The following is a 21,003-nucleotide window of genomic DNA, read 5'->3' as shown; positions in this document are numbered from 1 at the left end:
CGAGCAGTTAAGAGCCTTGGTTCCTTCTGAACATGTGATAGCAGAGCTAGGACGCCATGGTCCTGACTGCTGCACCTTGCACCTTATAAAGCCACATGCCAAGGCAGCTTAAAGAAAGAGGCTTCTTTGCCAATTAACAGGTTCTTTCTTAGGACTGAAAGGATTAAGCCTCAACAACTCCAAAAGTCATTCAAGAGAAAGAGGAATACCTAGTAACCTCCAGTGCAGTTACATTTTCATTTCTTCTTTCTTAGAAATCATCTACAATTCCACCCTCCCCCCCTGACCCCCCCTCCCTGGAAAATACTTACTGTAATAACTGTTCCAAGGCAAGGACATGGAAAGAAGAGAGAAAAAGTTTAATGAGGATGAATGAATATCTGACCCTCAGCCCCAGAAATCACAATAGCAGAGTTCTCCATTCCCTGGGGCTTATCCACAATCACCCTCCAATTCCCAGTGAGTGCATTTGGTACCTCAAATGCATCAACCCTCAAGTTTCAATCATATGAAAGTCCCCAGAGACCAAATCTGGGACTTAATTAAAGGAATGACACTATTGGCTCCTTGAGATTCTCTCTAGTTGAACAAGGAGGGGGACTGCTCTCAGGAGCTGAAGCAATGAGACCCTGCTCTGTCTCAGAGCCCCCCCCTGAGGTCCCCCTCACCGTAGGGGCACAGGCAGGGCGCTTTAGGGCAGGCACATCTATCTGCCTCCTGCATCCCTGCTCTCACTGTAACCAAACCTCTCACCCGCTATACTCCTGCCCATTGTAATGGGACCCCCTCGGAAAGCACGGTTCAATTATTTATCAGAGAAAATGACTGCAGCTCTAATGTCACTGGGGAGCGGACCAGCTCTCCTCCTGACAACGGCCTGGATCGTTCTGTACCCTCTGAATTTAGAGTTATCTCAGTTTCTGATGGATGCCACACTGCCATGTTTGGACATTTATAGGACTAACAGTCAAACCTCACAACTCCAAAACTGCAGCCAAGGTTACCTGTGAGACTGAGACGAGGAAAAGTTGAAATATAAGGGATAAGATTTATCTTGTATAGAAATAACCCAGGAGATTATAAGTAATTTCCCTAAATCCAATGAAAGAAACCTGGAAGAAAGTACCAGATTAAGATAACTAAAAGGCCTACTGAAATAACTGCTGTCATGAACTTGGAGAAAATTGTGTTAACAAGAAGGACATGGTGAGTATCATCCATTGAAGGAAGTCCAAAGAGACCAGTTTGGCAAAAACTCTCCAGGGCTGTCCTGGGGCAGGAGCCCCAGGCTGCAATGGCACATCCAGCAGCCCCATCCCGAGAGTGGACACAGCAGTATCAGGCTGGCTTGGTTTGATCACACAGCCACTGATTCTGACTCCATGTTCTCCAAGCAACTCCTCCTTCTAGTTCAGCCTCTGTAAGGACAGAACATGCTAATGAACAGACACAGGAGTCCGATCGCTTAAGCAAGTGAACATGGTGAGCATGTTCACTACATCCTGGCATTCTGAATTGACATACTTTGGTGTGTACACACTTTGGTGTGTACACTAAATATATTGGCATATGAGGTTTGTACACCTTAGCCTTTTTGAGACCCTGAGAAATAGATCCACTCGGTTCCGATAAGTTACATTTCTGAATCCATGATGATAATGACCCTCATCGGTCCTTAAAGCTAACAGGGGTGACCAATCTTCCCTAGTCCTCCCTGCTCCTCCAAACACCACTGCAGTCCCGCATTTCCTTTTCTTCAAACTGCAATGCTGAACACACTAAAAAAGTCCCAAGAAACGCTTTGTAGTCAGAAAATCAGGCTAAGTAAGATTAATAAGGTGCTTTCAAACCATGGCTTAGTGAGATTATTCAGTCAAGGGTTAAGGCTAGAGGAAGAGATAGAAAGAGAAACATTTCTTTTCCTCTTCCTACTTCCATTCACAGACCAAACCCCATCTTACCCCCTCCTCATATCCCAACCCACCAACATCAGGGGAGAGACAGAGAAAAGTAAGATAAGAGCATAAAAACAGCTGATAATGAATGACCAGAGTGTTCCAACTCCATTTTCATTCCACTCAGGAATTTATCCCACGCTTCTTTATCTATCTCACCTCACACTTTAATCTACTTGGACCAAACTTAGATGTTTGAACTAATCGTCTTTCTCCCATCACCCCCCCCCCCCAGAAGAAACTGGAGATTAACCTTCTTTGTTTATTTTAAAAGAGCAGGCGTCTAACTGAACAATCTAAGATTCAACACATTCATTTCGTATGACGGTGACTGTGAGTGTGAGGTCAGCATCCACTGGAGAAACCAACCTTCCCCCTACCCCTGCCTCCTCTTCATGTATTATTTAGAAATTACTTTTATCTCTTTTTTCTTTTGACCAAAGGTCAGGACAATATGTGAACGAACATTCGGCAGCTGAAAAAAAACGCCCATGTCAGCTGCAGCACACTCCCTAGAATTACGCAGAGGACAGTGGCATCTCTCAGTCAGCATAAGCTATGTACCAGAACCCTGCCCCAGGCATGGAGGAGTCTATGCTATCTGTTTGCCTCCTTTATGCCAAGTTGGCAAAGGTTCTTATGACGTATGCTCAATGCAGCTCTCTTGGACATTAAGAACAGTCACCTCTGGCCCTCGACCAGACATACACAGCTACAGAGCACAGTCTTTTCAGAAAGTGTGTGGCCCAGCTGGTTGAGCACTGACCTATGAACAAGGAGGTCACGGTTCGATTTCTGGTTAGGGCACATGCCTGGCTTGTAGGCTCAATCCCCAGTGGGGGGTGTGCAGGAGGTAGCCAATCAATGATTCTCTCCCATCATTGATGTTTCTCCCTTTTCCTTCCTCTCTGAAATTAATAAAAATATATTTTTTAAAAGAAAGTGTGTGCATGCCTCTTTTCAAAGAATTTAACAGCTTCCTGTCCAATGCTTCTGTGGTAATGATATTTGCATTTTCAGCTAAAGCAATAAAACTCTGTGTCACACACCCCAGATCCTATCAAAGATTATTAATCTCCCAATACAAGGTTCTTGAGAATTGGAAAGAGTAATGACTCTGTTCTCTAGACTTTAATCATTCCCAAGTTCACAGGATAAGGGCCACATGGGTGGAACATCCCCATCAGATACAATCTAGGGAGTACCAAGTCCCAACAAATAAAGCAAGTGAAGCAGTCCATGTAAGCAGAGGCTGGCAAGAGGAGGACACCTTAGCCAGACTGCCAGTGAAAACAAATGTAGGTTGGCTGGGGGGAAGGCCACAGAACTCACAGACGAGTTCTAGGGGACCTCTCAGAAGCACCCCAAAATATGGATCAGTACTAGCTTGGGTTCTCTAAGAGAACTATTCTGGAATCTTGGAAAGCTAGGAGTATGAACTACACAAAGAGAATCCCAGAAAGTCTAACATACAAAGTTCTCTGTGGAGGCTCAAGTCTTCCTTTTCCAGAAACTCCAGATAGGAGATGAACCAGGTTAAGAAAATAATTCCACTCCTACCTTTAGCTACAGAACATGCTAGTTGAATGTAAGTCAGGGTTCTTCACAGTGACTTTCCTCTTCCTTGCCCTCCACCCTCCCATCCAAATCTGGCATGCACATTCCACGTGCTATTTAACATTTATGAAATATAACTGATTATAAATATTTTGTCGTAAAAAATTGGGCATATTTCCACTTTCCCCCAGTAACACCAATGTTTCCTTTGCTATTTTTTGTTGTTATTAATCTTCACCCAAAGATATTTTTCCATTGGTTTTCAGAAAGAGTGGAAGGGAGGAGGAGAGACAGACAGAGGGAAACACTGTTGTGAGTGACACATCAATTGATTGCCTCCCACATGTGCCTGGACCAGGGTCAGGCAACTGAGGTATGTGACCTTGACCAGGAATTGAACCTGAGACTTTTCAGTCCTAAGGCTGATGGTCTATTCACTGAACCAAACTGGCTAAAGCTCCTTTGCTATATTTTCTTGGTGTCTAGGCCTGGCCCTTCCCCAAGGCAAGAAAGCCATCCTCAGGCTCTCTTCTATGACTGTTGCCTCTCTCAAGATTCCCTGACCTCAACACTGTTTTTCAAGCCAAACACAAATATATCACATTAAAACTGGAACTCTCAGTATCTCACAGTAAGGGAGTGGTTTAAAAAGATCATAGTAGTAATGAACAACATAGACTGATGAACAGTAACAGACCCAGAGATAAGGGCCATGGGTCAGACTGTTGGACCTCAAAGGGAGGGTGGGGATAAAAGGGAGAGATCAACTAAAGGACTTATGTGCATACATATGAGCCTAACCAGTGGTCAAGGACAATAGGGGGGTGGAGGCATGAGTGGGGAAGGGTAACGTATTGGAATGGGGGGTTGAGGACAAATATGTGATACCTTAATCAATAAAGAAATTTAAAAAAAAAAGATCATAGTATATTCATACAATGGAATACTATGAAGCCATTACAAATTTTTAAAAATAGGAAACTACATAGTGACAGGAAAAAGATTCTTCATTTACTGAGTAAAATGAGCAATTTAATAGTTAATATGATATGATCCAAAATTTGTCTAGGAATGTCTGGACATTATATGTAAGATTTTAAAAAAGGACCAGGGAAAAAGATACTAAAATCTTAACAGTGACTATCTAGGGATAAGAGAATAATGGATGGGCCCTGGCTGGGTAGCTCAGTTGGTTAGAGCATCATCCTGATACAACAAGGTTTCTGGCCTGATCCCTGATAAGGTACATATAAGAATCAACCAATGCTCTCATTGGTTTGGCTGAATGGTTAGAGCATCTGGCCACGGACCCAAGTGTCACGGGTTGAATTCCCAGTCAAGGGCACATACTTCGATTGCAGGTTCAATCCCCGGCCCAGGTTGAAACACATGCAGGAGGCAACCAATTGATGTGTCTCTCCTACATTGGTGTTTTTCTCTTTCTTTCTCTCCTCTCTCTCTCTTCCATACTCTCTAAAAATCAATGGAAAAAATATTCTCACTCCTCGGGTAAGGATTAAAAAAGAATCAAATAAAAAGAATCAAACAATGAATACATAAATAAGTGAAACAACAAATTGTTTGTTTCTCTCTCTTTCTCTCTCAAACCAGTTTTAAAAGAGAGAGAGAGAGAGAGAGAGAGAGTGAGAGAGAGAGAGAGAGAGAGAGAGAATGAATCATGGGTGGTTAATTTCTTCTGTTTCTATGTATTTTCTAAAATTTAAACAGAGAACAGTACTTTCGTAATCAGTAAAAACAATCAAAATTATCATACCATCCCCAAATAAGAAGGGCTGGTATTGTGCCAGCTCAGGCCATGGATATGTGGTGGTTTTCACTCAGGTGGCTGCCAAATTATACTAGACAACAATGACAGTCCCAGTCTCAGGTCTGATGAAAATCCCTAAACTCATCTTTCCGCTGGCTTAATCCAGAAAATGAACATGGGACACAAAACCCCAATCCATCCCCACCGCTGGGTCCACTTGACCCCAGCTTCTACAGGTCTGCACTCACCAGTTCTGCAATAAGGGTAGGCGTTCCATGCTTTTTCATGTATATTCAGGGCTCCCTCTGGGGCCAGCATTCGAACAAACCCGGGCACTTTGCTACAGTAAGAAAAAGGGGTTATGAAAAGAAATGGAGGAGAGAATGAGAAGACACTCTTCAGGCCACAGCCCTAGCCTCTTCAATGGGAAATTGACAAGTAAATTTCCATGAGATAAGTAGGTTACACTTATGGGTGAGAAGCCACCTGTCAGAGTCTGAATCCCCAACTCTGCTAGCTATTAACACCCACTCACATCTTGCCCCACCACCTCACCAGGATCCGGACAGGAGGGAATACCTTGGGAATACCTTGGGCTACCTGCTACAGCTTATCAGCCATTACATTATCAGTGTGCTTTTTTTCCAGCACTCACTGGGCCCAGGGCATCATATTCCACAGGGCATGGATGACACACCTCCAAGAGCATACCAGACCAGGTTTATGGGCCAGAGAGACTGACTGACTAACAGTAAGGGATTCCAGATGATCTGATGATCTTATTATCAGTTCTGGGACGCCAGGACAAAATATTTTCCTCAGGGCCATATGCCTCCCAGGACAAAATATTTTCTTCTATTTAATTCTTCTTATCCCAGATTACAGAAAAGCATGTTCAGTAAGAGCCTCTCCCCCCCTTTTAAGGTATATATATTTCTCTTCCTTAATCTTTTACTGGTATTCTAAGCAGGCTTTAGTAGGCTCCAACAATATCATCAGCTGTAGTGCCTGAAGCCTAAGAAAAGAGAGCAAACTCAGAGAACCAGAGCAACCCTGAGATTCATCCACCCACTGCCATGCTCACTCAGGCCAGTATTTCTACGTGCCAGGCACCAGGATGCATACGGAGACCATACAAACTTGGCTCCTGCCCTCAAGGAGTCGACATTGCAGTGGGGAGTATAACCAGACGGGGAACAACACCGTGTGCCACAGTGGGTAAGCACAGGGCTCTGGGGGACAGAGCTCGGGAGAGCACGGCGCATGGGGAGGCTCCTCAGGAGAAGGATGAAATGAACTCAGAGCAGAGAGGGAGTAGGACTGAGCAAGACACAGGATGGGAGCAAGGTAAGAGAAGTATGGAGAAGAGCGAGTTCAGAGTACCTGGTGAAAGGGATGAGTAGGGAACAAGAGAACCTGCAGAGGCAGGGTCATAAAAGATCTTGTAGATTACATCAAAGAGTATGGACGTTATCCTGAGGGCAAAGGGAAGCCTTCTATAGCTTTTAAAGCTGGGGAGCAACAGATCTGTCTTCTAGAAAGAACACTCAAAGCTGTGTGAAGTGGAAACCAAGGGGACCAGTTAGGAACCACTAAAGTAACTGAGGCAAAAGATCATGGAAAGAAATGGCTAGGCTGGCGGTGCTGAGGAGACAGAGTCAATGAGGAGTTGATATAAGGGATGAAGAAGAGGGTGGTGGTGAACCTGTGGGGACCATCTTGATGGACCTCATGAGGAGAGGTGGTTGTGGCATTCAGCACTTAAAAAGCTTTTTTTTTTTTTGCAGTTGTGTGTTTGGAGTTAAGGGAGTACGGGTAGCAGCTCAAAGTTTACGCCCTCCCTTATAAGGAAGAGGGTAAGACAGGTCCTATAGAGACCTCCTTTCTGCAACTTCGGTTGGACCAAATGAGCTGCGGAACCAACTGGCCCCTTCTATTAACCTCACTATCTCGTTTCAAAATCTTTTCAAAATCATCTTTGAAAAATACAAATGAAACTACAGAGAAGGCATATCTTGAGCCTTAAATTTAAAAAATTTTCCCCTCAACTATAGTTGACATACATTTCAAGTCTTATTTTAATTAACTATGAATGGCTCAGTAAGGACTAGTTGACAGTCAATTTCGAGTAGGGAAGGAGGAGATAAAGGAGAGGCATGGAGAAAAAAGCACACTGGCAAGGAAATGGGAACACGGTGAGATCCCCTCACCTCACAGTGCTGCTTCCTCCTGGCTCCCACACTCACAAAACCCTAGACCCCTCAGGGCTAGCACTTTTACATCTCTAGAGCGGCAGACTACATTCTATCAGGATTTTACCAATGAAGATGACACTGCGTTTAGTTCATTCCGGTGACTAGAAATTAAGATTCAGGTGTAAGTTGCACAGCAATGTAAAACTGTACACGTAAAATATGATAAAAATGTTGAATTTTTTGTTATGCATATTTTACCACAATTTAAAATATATTCCAGTTTATTTTTTCCAGTTCTGGATAGTTTCTAAAACTTGCTTGATTCAACTCTCATTCAAGCTGGTACATGTTTACTATTATTTTCAACACCCTTTGGGTTGGCTCAGAGTTTGCTGAAATACAGGGTGTGGCAAAAGTAGGTTTTGTATGGAAAACAATATAATAATTAATAATAATAAAAGAGCCCTAGCTGTTTTGGCTCAGTAGATAGAGCAGTGGCCTGTGGACTGAAGGGTCCCAGGTTCGAATCAGGTTAAGGTCACATGTCTGGGTTGCGGGCTTGATCCCCAGTGTGGGGTATGCAGAAGGCAGCCAATTAATGATTCTCTCTCATCACTGATGTTTCTATCCCTCTCCTTTTCCCTTCATCTCTGAAATCAATAAAAATATATTTTAAAAGGAATAATATAAGAATGAAGTCTGTGGCCCTGGCCAGTGTGGCTCGGTTTGTTGAGTGTCATCCCATACATGGAGAGTCTGCTGGTTCAATTACAGTCAGGGCACACGCCTGGGGTTTCAGCCTCGGTTCCCAGTACGGGCATGCAGGAGGCAGCTGTTTGATGTTTCTCATTCTCTCTTCCTTCTTCTCTCTTTAAAATCAATAAAAACATTTTTTAAAAAGAATAAACTCTGTGCTTTGGGTACTCACAACTACTTTGCCACATCCTGTATTACTATTTTGGTTAGGAATTCAGCGAATTTGTGTGGTTTGCTATGGATTTTAGTAAACAAATCAGTTCAAATATTTATATCTTTGATCCAAAGAGAGTAACCAAAATTTTTTTGGTAGCTGATTTCACAATATCAGAATGTATAATACTACCTGACCCAACAATCCCACTTTTAGGAAGGAACATTTACCACAGATTTACACACACAAGTACATCAAAAGCTTTGCACAACAGTCTTCCTGGAGTACTGTATGTAAACATCTGGAAGTGACTATAAACATATATCAAGAGGGAAAAGCTGAAAAACTTACAGTACATCTGTACAAAATAATACTATGTGTACTTCAAAAGAATGAGGCCAAATATGCTGACAGTGAAAGAAAGCTATGATATGATAACTAACAAAAGAGCAAAGTCAAGTGTATATAGCATGATCCCAGCTATGTTAAGATAACAATAAAGGACATGAACATCCATTTACACACACACCTATACTCACAGATAATGAGAATTACTGTGATAAGGGACTGGGAGCCTAATGGGACAATTATTACTTTTATTTTATTTAAAATATATATATTTTTATTGATTTCAGAGAGAGTGAGAGATAGATAGAAATATCAATGATGAGAGAATCATTGATTGGCTGCCTCCTGCAGGCCACCTGGGACCGAGCCCGCAACCCAGGCATGTGCCCTTGACTGGAATTGAATCCGGGACCCTTCAGTCCGCAGGCTGACATTCTGTCCACTGAGCCAAACCAGCTAGGGCAAGAATTACTTTTATTTAAAAATAAAATAAGATAAACAAAATAACAACCCCAAAACATTTAAATGAACAAAGAAGTACTACCACCTACACCCACTCTCAGGTGAAGCAACCAGCTAATGACCTGGAAACCCCCAATTATCCATTATCTCCACTTCAAAGCCAGGCCATCGTTAGGCTCTGCTGCACAGCCACATACCTCTGTAAGTGGTAGATCTTGTGTGTGAACTGGCCCTTCTCACCGTCCTTCTCATAGGGTTCATTCACCAGGACCTCCACACCTTCTCCACCGCCTGTTTCATTTTTGCTAGCTTCAGCCACAGAATACAGCTGTCCTACTTGATACTAAAGGAACAGAGAGACGGGAGTTGTCAATGCAGAATCTTCTGAACAGTTACTATAGTCCAGTCGCCAGTAACTGTCCAATTATTTCACTTTGTAATTCCCCTAACTTAAGAATTCATTCTGAAGATTCACACAGGGTCTTGCTCAAATTCACCCAAAACAAGTGATAACCCTGCTCCATGGCCTCTCTTTAGCCATCAGATGTGTTTAATTTTATCCTTCCTATTTTCATGATCCAGAAAGCAGAAGGTAGAATGCAAGGTAGCTTTTGTCTTGCTATTAAGCCCTTAAAATAAGATCTGGGGTAGTTGCTAGAAGCCTATTTGTTCCATTCATTTAAACAGATCCTAAGACATGACTTCTTTCTCCAATGGTTTTTCCCCCACCCCCACCCCGCCCCCCACCAAGAAGCTCGGAAAACAGCCTTACAGGCAACCAGACCTCCAGACACACTCGATTCCTGATGGGGCTGAAGCAAAGTGCTTCCCATATTAGACAGCAGATTCCTACCCCGCGGTCTGTGCTGGCTGGGTACACCCTCTGTGCTGGCACTTACTAGATGGCAAAAGCCTACTTTTCCTTTATTTGGGTCACATGCCACCCTATCAAGTCACCAGTCAAGATCACTGGCCTCCTCTGACCCTCTCAGGGACATTCAGTGTTAGGGCCATTGACCTGAAGGAAGCTGTCCAGGTGAAAAAATAAGGTGAGAAGAGAATGAATGGAGTATTTAATGACGGAAGTTACATCTATACCACAGGTGCATCTTACCTGTCACTGCCAGTGCCAACCAGGCACAAATATGAGAAAAGAGCATTTGGTTCCCCAACATGTTGTGGAGGTAGATAAAAGGTTTTCCCCACCCAGCATGCCCCTTTCCCAAACTACCGGTACTCCCAGGAGTGAAAGATGAGAGCATTTTTCTCCTTTTGAGATTAAAACAGAGAGGCTGTGTCTCTGGGCAGCTGTCATTTAAACCACTGCCTGCAAGAGCGAGGAGCAGAGGCAGCATCCAGGGCTGTTTCACCCCAAACTTGGATGCTGACTTGACCAGGGAAATTTTGGGGCGAAGTCCAGAAGGTGAAGCAGCAGACCAGGATGATTTACTGTTCATCACAAAGCTGAAAGAGCCCTAACTTCCAAAGCAAACCCAGCACAAAATGCCAAGGAAAGCCCAGGCAAGCAACCAAGACTCAGCTAATCCCATAAAGAGGAGCGCTGGGGTGACAGCCAGGCATCTGACCTTGCTAATCCAGAGCAACATCACTGTTGCTTCACTGTCCCCGTGGAACCCCACGCTGTCCCCGTGCGTGTCCAAGGCCACCCCCCAGCTGAGGCACACACGAAAACCTCTATCAAGTGGGTCAGGGTTTGGCTGAGCCAGGGGTTCCTGAGAAGGAGCCGCGATTCTGCTTCAGAGAAGAGTCATAAGAACATCTAAGCACTGACTCAGCAATCCTAAAGGGCAGGCTAGGGAGAAGGCCTGGTGGCGAGGACGGCGCTGCCGGCTGGTGCCACTGCTTGGAGGGGGCTCCAGGCGAGACTAATCCTTTCACCGGCTCCTCCTCGGAGGCAGGAATCAGAGGGCTGGCTCTAAGAGGATCAGTCTGTTGGACTGGCACCTTCCCCCTTTAATCGCCCTTGATATTCTGATCCTTTAATCTCAGTCAGACAAGTGAAGGCAGTTTTGCTAATCCAAAGGGGTGGGTTAAACTGGCCTCCACAAGCCACAATTGAGGGACACCTTCTCTGTCCCAGGGTTCCCTCCGGCAGAGAGGCTCCGCACCCTGGGAAGGCAGGAAGCAGCCAGACTCATGTGGGGTGAAGGTGGGAGCAGGGGTGAGGCCATTCCATCAGATAGGGAGCTGAGGAGACTGGGATTCCAGCTGCCTCGGGCCTAGGATACTGCTCTCTGCCCTTGATATTTGTTCCCTTGTCCCAAAGAACTAAGGTACTCCACTAAGAAAAACAAGAGACTCCACCGCTTTGGCAATCTGGGAGAAGAAACCCAGGAAGATGCTGTGGGTGGGCCCAAGACACTGACATTAAACAAACCAGCGCAGCTGTCGGTCCCACCCACACGGCCCTGTCAGGACAGTGACCATAGGGGAATGGTGCCCTGCATCTCTGGAAACAAGATAAAACAGCCCTGCCCACAGCAGAGGGTGGGCAGCCTGAGTCAGGAACCACTGGTGGACACACCCATATCGAACGGCCAAAGTTTTCTTGCTCTGCTGCCGAATGCCCAGAAACCCTGTGCAGTGTTAGGCCAAAGTGTCTGGCCAGCCAGAAGCTAATTCCATCCCAAAATATTGATTTGTACCATCAGAATGGTTATAAAGACGTGGCCTTCTCTTCTCTTTCTTCCCTTTTCCCCCCAAGTCAGAAAGCTCTGAGGACCTAAAATCATGGTCTCCAATAGGGAAGTGAATCTATCAGTCACAGAGACTGGGCTGCTCCCATGGGAACCATAAGTCAGGATGGAGTTATTAATAAAGACGCTGAGAAGGTTGATCATTACTTGTTTCCTGTATGGCCACGCATTCAAGATTTTCTGTCTTCTGGAACTAAGGTTCAAGCCATCAAGAAAGCAGCTCCTGCCGAAACCGGTCTGGCTCAGTGGTAGAGCGTCGGTCTGCGGACTGAAAGGTCCCAGCTTCGATTCCAGTCAAGGGTATGTACCTTGGTTGCGGGCACATCCCTGGTAGGGGATGTGCAAGAGGCAGCTGGTTGATGTTTCTCTCTCATCGATGTTTCTAGCTCTCTATCCCTCACCCTTCCTCTCTGTAAAAAATCAATAAAATATATTAAAGAAAGCAGCTCCTGCTTCAAACCCAGGCCAAGCACTGCTTTCTCAGCAGCAGTTTCTAGCTGAGAACAGGTTGGCCATCATCAGGCAAACAGATGAATCCTAACAGTGCTTACTGCCCCAGCTGCTGCTTAGATTTTCAGCTCTGTTCACTTGCCCCTTTGCTTCCTCAACACTTCAAAAAAGCCACCACAAGCTAAAACCTCTAATCCCAGCCACTCTTGGAGTTCCCCTTTCCCTCCTTGGCCTGCTATGAGCAATCAGTGTTCTGGCCCCTCCAACCTTCCTACAGAGCAGCCAGGAAATGCTACAGACAGGTGCTGGCCCTCCTGGTCTGCCACACTCTCAGAGACATTCCCACCCTTCGTTCCATCAATAAACTCTCTGCGAAAAGATTCATTTCACCCCTAAATGCCACACTGAGGTACTCCCAGATTCCTGGGACATCTTCTCGACTGGCTGTATAGTAGAAAGGAAATCATCGAACCCTCAAGAGCTGAGTTTTAGGGCAAGAGACGTGCTAGGCCTTCCTGCTTGGCTTCCTGGTTGGGAAAACTTCACAAAAGCAGCACCGCCCCCAAAGGAAGTGGATGAACAAGGTCCTCCATGCCAATGCCTGTCACACCATGCATGTGGTTCCCAGGCCTTAGGTACATCTCAGGCGCCTCCAGCATCTATCCAGCCATCCCCTCTCCCCGGCTTCCTTAGTCTTGTTTCTCTTCTCCTTTCACAGAACTCCCAGCTCATGTTGGAGGCCACCTCTGGCTCCCTCCTGGGTCTCTATAACCTGCATCAGCCTACCGCTGGAGACAATCCTCTAAGATACATGTGTCAAACACAAGGCCCGCGGGCCAAATCCGTCCCGCCAGGCCTTGCAATGTGGCCCGCACCGCGCTGTCATCACTGCACTCCGCTGTGTTTCCATCACAATGACAGTTTATGACTGTTCAGTAAACCATTCGGCCCGCGATTTAGGCTGGATTTTAGATTTTGGCCCCTTCTCTGATTGAGTTCGACACCCCTACTCTAAGAGGCCAATGTCTGCCCACCACTTATGGAGGGTCAAAAGCTTGGTTATTTGTCTCATCTAATGTGTGCTGATTTGATGTTTCAAAGGTCCATTTCATATCTGGAGTAGACTGGAAGTTATCACAGGAGTTTCATGCTGACTCTGCAGGAAAGAGACTGATTGAGGGGCATTATGTTGGCTGACAAATTTCCCCAAACTTAAGCTTAACTGGAAGTGGGGGTGGATAGAGGGCTATGGATTCAGAAGGAAGCAAAAAAGAAGGCAGCACCAGGAGGAGGAAGTGGAGGAAGGGTGGGACAAGGGAGACTCTGTGACAGTTCTCTGCTGTCCAGGAGACTAGCACTGAGTCAGCATGGCCTATAAACTTTCTTGTGGCAAATCCTGCCAGATCCCCATACACAGACGACAGGCCCAAGAACCATAAAAGGATAAAGAGCAAGCCCAGCCCATTTGCTACTCCCTGCCCTCCGTAAAAGGAGGTTCTGGGCTCTGGGCTTTCCAGCAGTCACCTAGAGTGTCGCCAGGGAGGGCCACAAAGACTTCTGCCCTGCTGGTTTGTGGCACAATCGGAGAGAGCTGTGCCCACTTCCCAGTCAAGACACGGAGGTCCCAGAAAGGCACACACTCAATCCCCTCAATAACATGTCCCTGAACAGGCACAGTCCCATCAGGTAAAGGAGGCTGACTAGCATGCCAATAACTTGAGGCAAGTTGTACACAGTTGCCCAGGTATACAAAGCAAGTGCCTTCTCTGACGGCGGGACTGCAGATTGGAGCAGCAACTATGAAAAACAGCATGGAGGGCCCTCAAAAAATTACAAATGGAACTGCCTTATGACCCAGAGATTCCACTTGTGGATATATACCTGAAGAAACCCAAAATACTAAATTGACAGAATATATGCATCCTTATGTTCACTGCAGTGTTATTTATTTATTTTTAAAATATATTTTATTGATTTTTTTACAGAGAGGAAGGTAGAGGGATAGAGAGCTGGAAACATTGATGAGAGAGAAGCATCGACCAGTTGCCTCCTGCACACCTCACACCGGGGATGTGCCCACAACCAATGTACATGCCCTTGACTGGAATTGAACCCGGGACCCTTCAGTCTGCAGACCAACGCTCTATCCACTAAGCCAAACCTGTTTTGGCCGCAGTGATATTTATAATAACCAAGATCTGAAAGCAACCCATCAATAGAAGAGTGGATAAAAAAGTTGTAGTACATATACACACACAATGGAAATATTACTTAGCCATAAAAAAGAATGAAATCTTACCATTTGCAACAACATGGATGGACCTAGAGAATATTATGCTAAGTGAAATGAATCAGTCAGAGAAAGATAAATACCATATGATGTCACTTACACATGGACTCTAAAGAACAAGATAAATGAACAAACAGAATTGAAACTGACGCTTAGACACAGAGAAGAGACTGATGATTGCCAGAGGGGAAGGTTGCAGGACTGGGTGAAAAAGGTGAAGGGATTAAGAAGTACAAATTGGTAGTTGCAGAATAGTTGCAGGCATATGAGGAGAATATAGGGAATACAGTCACAATTGTACTATGTATGGTACCAGGTGGGTACTGAAGTACTAGAGGGAACATTTTTATTTTATTTTTAATTTTTGTTAATCCTCACCCAAGGATATTTTTCCCATTAAGAGATAGTGGAAAGGAGAAGGGGGTGGGGGGAGAGGGAGAAACAGAAGGAAGAGAGAGGGCGAGGGAGATGGAGATGAAGAGAGATACTCATTTGTTGGTTGCCTTTTGAATGTACCCCAACCAGGGCTGGGAATTGAACCTGCAACCCTTTGATGTGTAGGCCGATGCTCTAACCATTGAGCAACCAACCAAGACACAGGGAACACTTTTAAAGTACATGACTGTATAACCATTATGTAAAATAATATTGAATGTAAACTGTATTGGGAAAAACCCAACAACTTCCTTTCCTATCCTCAAAAAAAAAAGTTAAATTAAATTAAAAATAACAATAAGTGTTTTCCTTCAATTGAAAGTAACATCAGGAAAATTCACAGCAAGTATTGGTTATCTATCTCTGTTAGAACAAACATGAAAAACACACACAGAGTTTGGCCACGTGGAGCCACTATGTGCAGTTACGGATGAAATGAAGGACTTACCTCCTCTACTGACACAGGCAGGACGACTCGGCTGTAAGAGAGGGAAAACAAGTTCAGGCTGACACCTGCCCAAGGCTCGGGAAGCAGCACTTCAGAAGAGTATTAAACATTTTGTGGCACATGACATTACACTCGCTGTCAAAAACCCAGCCGAGAACGGCCCCAACGTCCCCAAGGCTAGGACACTCTGTGCCCTTCTGGAATCCCATTTAGGGCCCTGTGAGTCAGTGTAAACCTGTTCCCCACCAGCTACCTCCCAGGAAGCCTTCTGATTCACACTCAGAAATGTCTTCTCCCTCTCCTCCACTCATCTCCCCGACAAAACCTGCCCATGAGAGAGGCTAACATAGAGGAGTTCTGACCAGTGTGGGGACTTTGCTGGTCATGGCTGCTCTGTCAGATTTTTGGTGGTACCTCCAATGATTGGTGGTCATTGAAATGGAGGAGGAAAAGACAGTGATCAGTTGAGGTAGCTTCTGGAAGCCAGGACTCTGTCCTATGCAATGGTTTCACCAATTAGGATTCTTGCTCCAGGCTGGTAAATAGTCTGCTTACTATATTTTTAAAATATATTTTATTGATTTTTTACAGAGAAGCCAAGATGAGGGTTCAGACCCAAAGAATCAGGCCCTGGGGATTTACACATCTGTGGACCCAGCCCTCAAGGTGAAAGGCTAGGAAGGGGCCAAGCTTCCTCGAGGCTCAATCACTCTGAGCATGCTCCAACCATCTCTGCTCTGGGACGGGGTATTACAACACAAGCTACTACCACAAAGAGAGGACACGCAGTTTGTGTCCTGGCTTCCAGAAGCTACCTCAACTGATCACCGTCTTTTCCTCCTCCATTTCAATGACCACCAATCATTGGAGGTACCACCAAAAATCTGACAGAGCAGCCATGACCAGCAAAGTCTCCACACTGGTCAGAACTCCACATTGGTATGATGCTTAGCAACACTCCTCCAGAGCAACAGCCAACCCTTAGTTCAAAGCTGTGAGGTCAGAGGGCTGACACAAAAATGCTTAGTTGTTTTCATATAAAACCAGCCAGTTTCCAAGCTAAGACGTCAGTTCCCAGACTCTAGCTGGAAGCCCCTGGAGCCTCTTGTATCTTGGGTGCTTGCTGAAGCATGAGCTGCTATGCCCTCTGTCCTATGCAATGGTTTCACCAATTAGGATTCTTGCTCCAGGCTGGTAAATAGTCTGCTTACTATATTTTTAAAATATATTTTATTGATTTTTTACAGAGAAGAAGAGAGAGGGATAGAGAGTTAGAAACATTGATGAGAGAGAATCATTGATCAGCTGCCTCTTGCATACCCCCTACTGGGGATGTGCCTGCAACCAAAGTACATGCCCTTGACTGGATTCGAACCTGGGACCCTTCAGTCCACAGGCCGACGCTCTATCCACTGAGCCAAACCGGTTTAGGCTGCTTACTATTTTTTATTTCCACAAAGATCTGCCAGGTAGCAAGAAGCACACAGTGGGGTCTGAGAACAACATCACACTAAGGGCAAAACACGAGGAAGAAAAGTAGCAAGAAAAACAAAATGGGCTAAAACAAATCAACAACAACAAAAAACAAACAAACACCAAAATGGGCTCCAAGTCTTTACTGCCTGCTAACTCCCCTCCTCCAGAATGACTCAAACAATGTAAATCCTGCAGGTTATTGGATGCTGCTTCTAATGTGCTCCTCCCATTAGAAAAAGCTGACGATGCAGAAAAATATTTCCAACTTGGAAGCCACAATTTCAGCACCCTCGGTAGAAACTTCCTAGAAAACAATCAGCCTTTTATCTTTAAGAACAGCATTAAACATCACATCCAAGAATTTGCAGAAATCAAATCACAAGAATCTTGTTAGAGGAAGTATCAGAAAAATCAGCAGGGACAACCTTCAGACCCTAGATGGGTACCACGTCTCCCTCCCCCCCCCCCAAAAGAGAAGGGCATCTGCCGGCTCCTGACAGGATGCTCTGAGGCTGCTCACATCACAGCTGCACACCCAGACCTTTCTCCCGGCTCCCTGGGAGCAAAACCGCCTGGCAGCGAAGGGGTGCAGTTCCCAATGTCAGGGCCACAGGGGCAGCGCTGGGCTGAGGCGAGCTGTGCTCCCTTCAGTGTGACCTTCACTCACACCCTTCCCAGAGCTGCAGTGCTGCAGCCACAGCCAAGTGTCTGGATGCCCATCTCCGTGCCCCCTGCCCAGGGCTGTCACACGTGCCCGAGCACACACCGGGCACAAGCCGGACAGGAAGGAGACACACATGTCAGGGAGGTGCTGCATCCCAGCACCGCGGACCTTTCCCTGACAGGCTTCCAGGGGAGGAGAACAAAGAATGGGAAGAGAGGACCTCTCTCTGAAACTCACTCAGATCTCTTTTGAAGATCCCTTTCCCTGTCTGACCTTCCCCACAAAACTGCAGGTTTCTAGACTCTCAGATTCATCTGGGAATAGAAAAAAGCATCCGGAAAATGGGGAAAGCCTGTCTTCTGGACAATCAACATTAGAATCCAAAGAGCACCATGCTCTCTTCCTGTTGACATCCCCAGGTTCTTCCCTCCTCACCCCATAAAGCTCTGAGTCAACATCAGACTGGATATCAAGATGTAAGTAAGGTAGAGGGCTTCAGAATAATGCTCTTTAGCTGGGATGACCCGAGTTTCTGCTCCCTTGGTTATCCAAAGCTCTCTACTGTGCCCTCAACACTTCCAAAGAGCAGTCAGATGGGACCAAGTGCCTCCACCGACACCACGGAGACGGCCCTTTGCACATCTGCCTGGCTACCCAGTGAGTTCCACCAGTTGCTCTCTCCTTGGACATCTCTCACTTCCAAAATCCCTGGGCTTCTGGCCCAATGCTGTCCACTGGCCCTCCCCTCGAGGGAAGCACAGTTTTACTGTAAATGCCACACATACACATTCAACCTCTCCTCTTTTTTGGGGGTTCAGGGGGGGGGGGGGGTGAGTCCTGAGATGTTTCCTTGGAACCATGAGCTTCAGGGATGGGTCCTGTCACATTTGAAAAACTTAGCAATGCAAACATCCCCACCTGTCATCCAATCGCCTGGACTTGAGGAGCAAGCCCAACACCCTGCAACTCCTCCCACAAGTCACTAGCTCCTGCCCCCCAGTCACCATTCAAGAACTCCCTCACCCTGCACCGTCTCCTCCTGATGAATGGCTTTATTGGCAACCTCTTCGATTCCTCAAAGCCATTTCCCCATCTCCCTGCTCCGAGGCTGAAAATTCCGTAGCGATAGCCCGCCCATTTCCCACCCACACTCCAATGGTTCTTATGTTTATGCACAGAGGCTCTTTCCTAACTGTTCCCTACCCTGGCAACATCCCAGCCCTCTCCGTCACGCCCTTCGGATCACGCCAGCCCCTGCCCAATATTTTCTGGACTCCTTACCTGAGTACCCCTGAGTCCCAAGTTTCCCCCTCCACCCCCCAATACCTCCCCTTCTGTACCTGCCAGGTGGGCACCATGTCACATACCCACCTGAGGGGTAGGTCCTCAGATCTTTCCTGTCACCCACGCGGGGCCCTGACTCCCTGGTCCCTTTACTTTATCCACTTACTACAATCTTTCCCCTGATGCCTAAAGGCAGCCACTCCTACTCCAGGTCCCCCTCAGCACTCCTCCCCTTCCTCTCAACTCCATCCCTGGCCTGTCTTGTCTGATCTTCGGAGCCCCCCATACTGAGCATCCCCCCACCCCACCCCCGGCTGGCTAGCTCACCGCCTCTGCCTGCCCTTGTCTAGCTGTTCCTCCCTCTCCCGCAGGTCCCCTCGGCCACTCCTGCAGATGTGGCCGGGCCCTGGTCCCTCAGCCCCCTCCGTGCAAGCACCCCACAGAGCATCCATCAGGGCTCTCCATCCGCTCAGCCCCTCGTGTCCTGCCCGGCTCCCACCGTCCCCTTGACCCCTTCCCAGGCCCTGCCGGGTCCTCATTGTCCCCCGGCCTCTCCTCAGGCCTATCAGCCATCCCTGTCCCTGGGGCCCCCCTCTCAGGTGCTGTCCGTCTCTCCCGATTCCCACCGGCCCCCCCCTCAGGCCCTGCCCGGCCCACCCGGTCCCCTCAGCCCCACGCCGGGCCGCCCAACAGCCCATCCAGCGCTCGCCATCCCCGGGCCCAGGCCGGCCTCTGCATCCCCTCCGCCGGCCGCCACCCTCCGTGGCCGCCAGCCCGCCGCTGCCTTCCTCCGGCTTCCGCACGACCGCGGACACTCACTACTCCTTGATCAGCACCATGTCGCTCCGCGGCTCGGCGGCGGCTGCCTGCTGCCCGCCCGGCTCCCCGCCCGCTTCCCGGCGGCCGCTCTCCCCGCGGCCCTGCCCGGCGCGGCTGCCTGTGCGTCTTCGTCTTGGGCTGTTCCGTCCCCGCCGCTCTCGCCGCGGACGCTGCGCCGGCTCCCGCGCCCCGGCCTCTTCGCCTCCCGCGCCGCCGCCGCCGCCCGGAGCTCTGGTTCCGCAGCGCCGCGCGGGGGCGGGGCGTCTCTGCGGCAACCAGCGCGTCACACGCAGCGTGCGCGCTGACCTCACGCGGGGGCGGGGCTTCCTCCCCGGCCGCCTCCCGGCCTTAAAAGGGCCGCGGCGTCGGCGAACGCTGTGAGCTCCGGGTGGGTACAGGACCCCGCAGGTAGGCGGGGTCGAGGTCTGTGTGCAGGGCAGGGTCTTAGGTGTGACAGACGCACCTGTATGCTCGGACCTCCCCAGTGGATAGGCTGAAATCTAGGAAAGGGTTGTGTAAAAAAAAAATAAAAATTAATTAACGGTAGCTAGTACGTGCAAGAGCTCTCCTAAGTGCTTGACCCCTCAGGACAACACCACCAAAATGGTGCTACGATTGCCTCAGTTTGCAGATGGGGAAAGGAGGCAGAGGTTGAGACTTGTTCAAGTCCAAAGCTAGCATGTGATGGGGCTGAGATTTTCACCCAGAAGGTTTAGTGTGGCCCTAGCTGGTTTGGCTCAGTGGACAGAGCGTCGGCCTGCAGACTGAAGGGTCCCAGTTTCGATTCCCAGTCAGCACACATGCCTGGGTTGTGTGCTCAATTCCCAGTGTGGGGATGTGCAGGAGGAAGCCGATCAATGATTCTCTCTCATCATTAATGTGTCTCTCTCTCCCTTTCCCTTCCTCTCTGAAATCAATTAAAAAGAAGTTTTAGCCAAAACCGGTTTGGCTCAGTGGATGGAGCGTTGGCCTGCGGACTGGAAGGTCCTGGGTTCGATTCTGGTCAAGGGCATGTACCTTGGTTGCGGGCACATCCCCAGTGGGGGCTTGTGCAGGAGGCAGCTGATTGATGTTTGTCTCTCATCAATGTTTCTAGCTCTCTATCCCTCTCCCTTCCTCTCTGTAAAAAATCAATAAAATATATTTTAAAAAAAGTAATAAAAGACTTCCTTCTTTAAAAAATTAAAAAATAGCTGGGACCGGTTTGGCTCAGTGGATAGAGCGT

The 21,003-nt window shown here is 47.3% G+C and overlaps 1 protein-coding gene across 2 annotated transcripts in view; it reads right to left on the bottom strand.

The window, feature by feature from the left end:
• Window positions 1–20,013, bottom strand: part of PITPNA (phosphatidylinositol transfer protein alpha) — a 38,398-nt gene extending 18,385 nt beyond the window's left edge. Inside the window, exons 1-5 of one of the 2 annotated variants that reach the window (XM_036408655.2) lie at window positions 19,779–20,013; window positions 15,536–15,566; window positions 9,393–9,538; window positions 5,529–5,620; window positions 312–319 (exon numbers count right to left, since the gene is read on the bottom strand). In XM_036408655.2, the coding sequence (XP_036264548.1) occupies window positions 312–319; window positions 5,529–5,620; window positions 9,393–9,538; window positions 15,536–15,566; window positions 19,779–19,798 (297 nt within the window). In that variant the 5' untranslated portion in view covers window positions 19,799–20,013. The remainder of the gene's footprint in view (window positions 1–311; window positions 320–5,528; window positions 5,621–9,392; window positions 9,539–15,535; window positions 15,567–19,778) is intronic. The other variant, XM_045571029.1, reaches the window with a different exon arrangement.
• Window positions 20,014–21,003: the final 990 nt, after the last annotated feature.

Source organism: Pipistrellus kuhlii, unplaced genomic scaffold, assembly GCF_014108245.1.
Source record: "Pipistrellus kuhlii isolate mPipKuh1 unplaced genomic scaffold, mPipKuh1.p scaffold_m20_p_39, whole genome shotgun sequence".
NCBI classification, from domain to species: domain Eukaryota; kingdom Metazoa; phylum Chordata; class Mammalia; order Chiroptera; family Vespertilionidae; genus Pipistrellus; species Pipistrellus kuhlii.
Note: the sequence above shows the minus strand (reverse complement) of the source record. Positions and strands in the feature narration are given on the sequence as shown.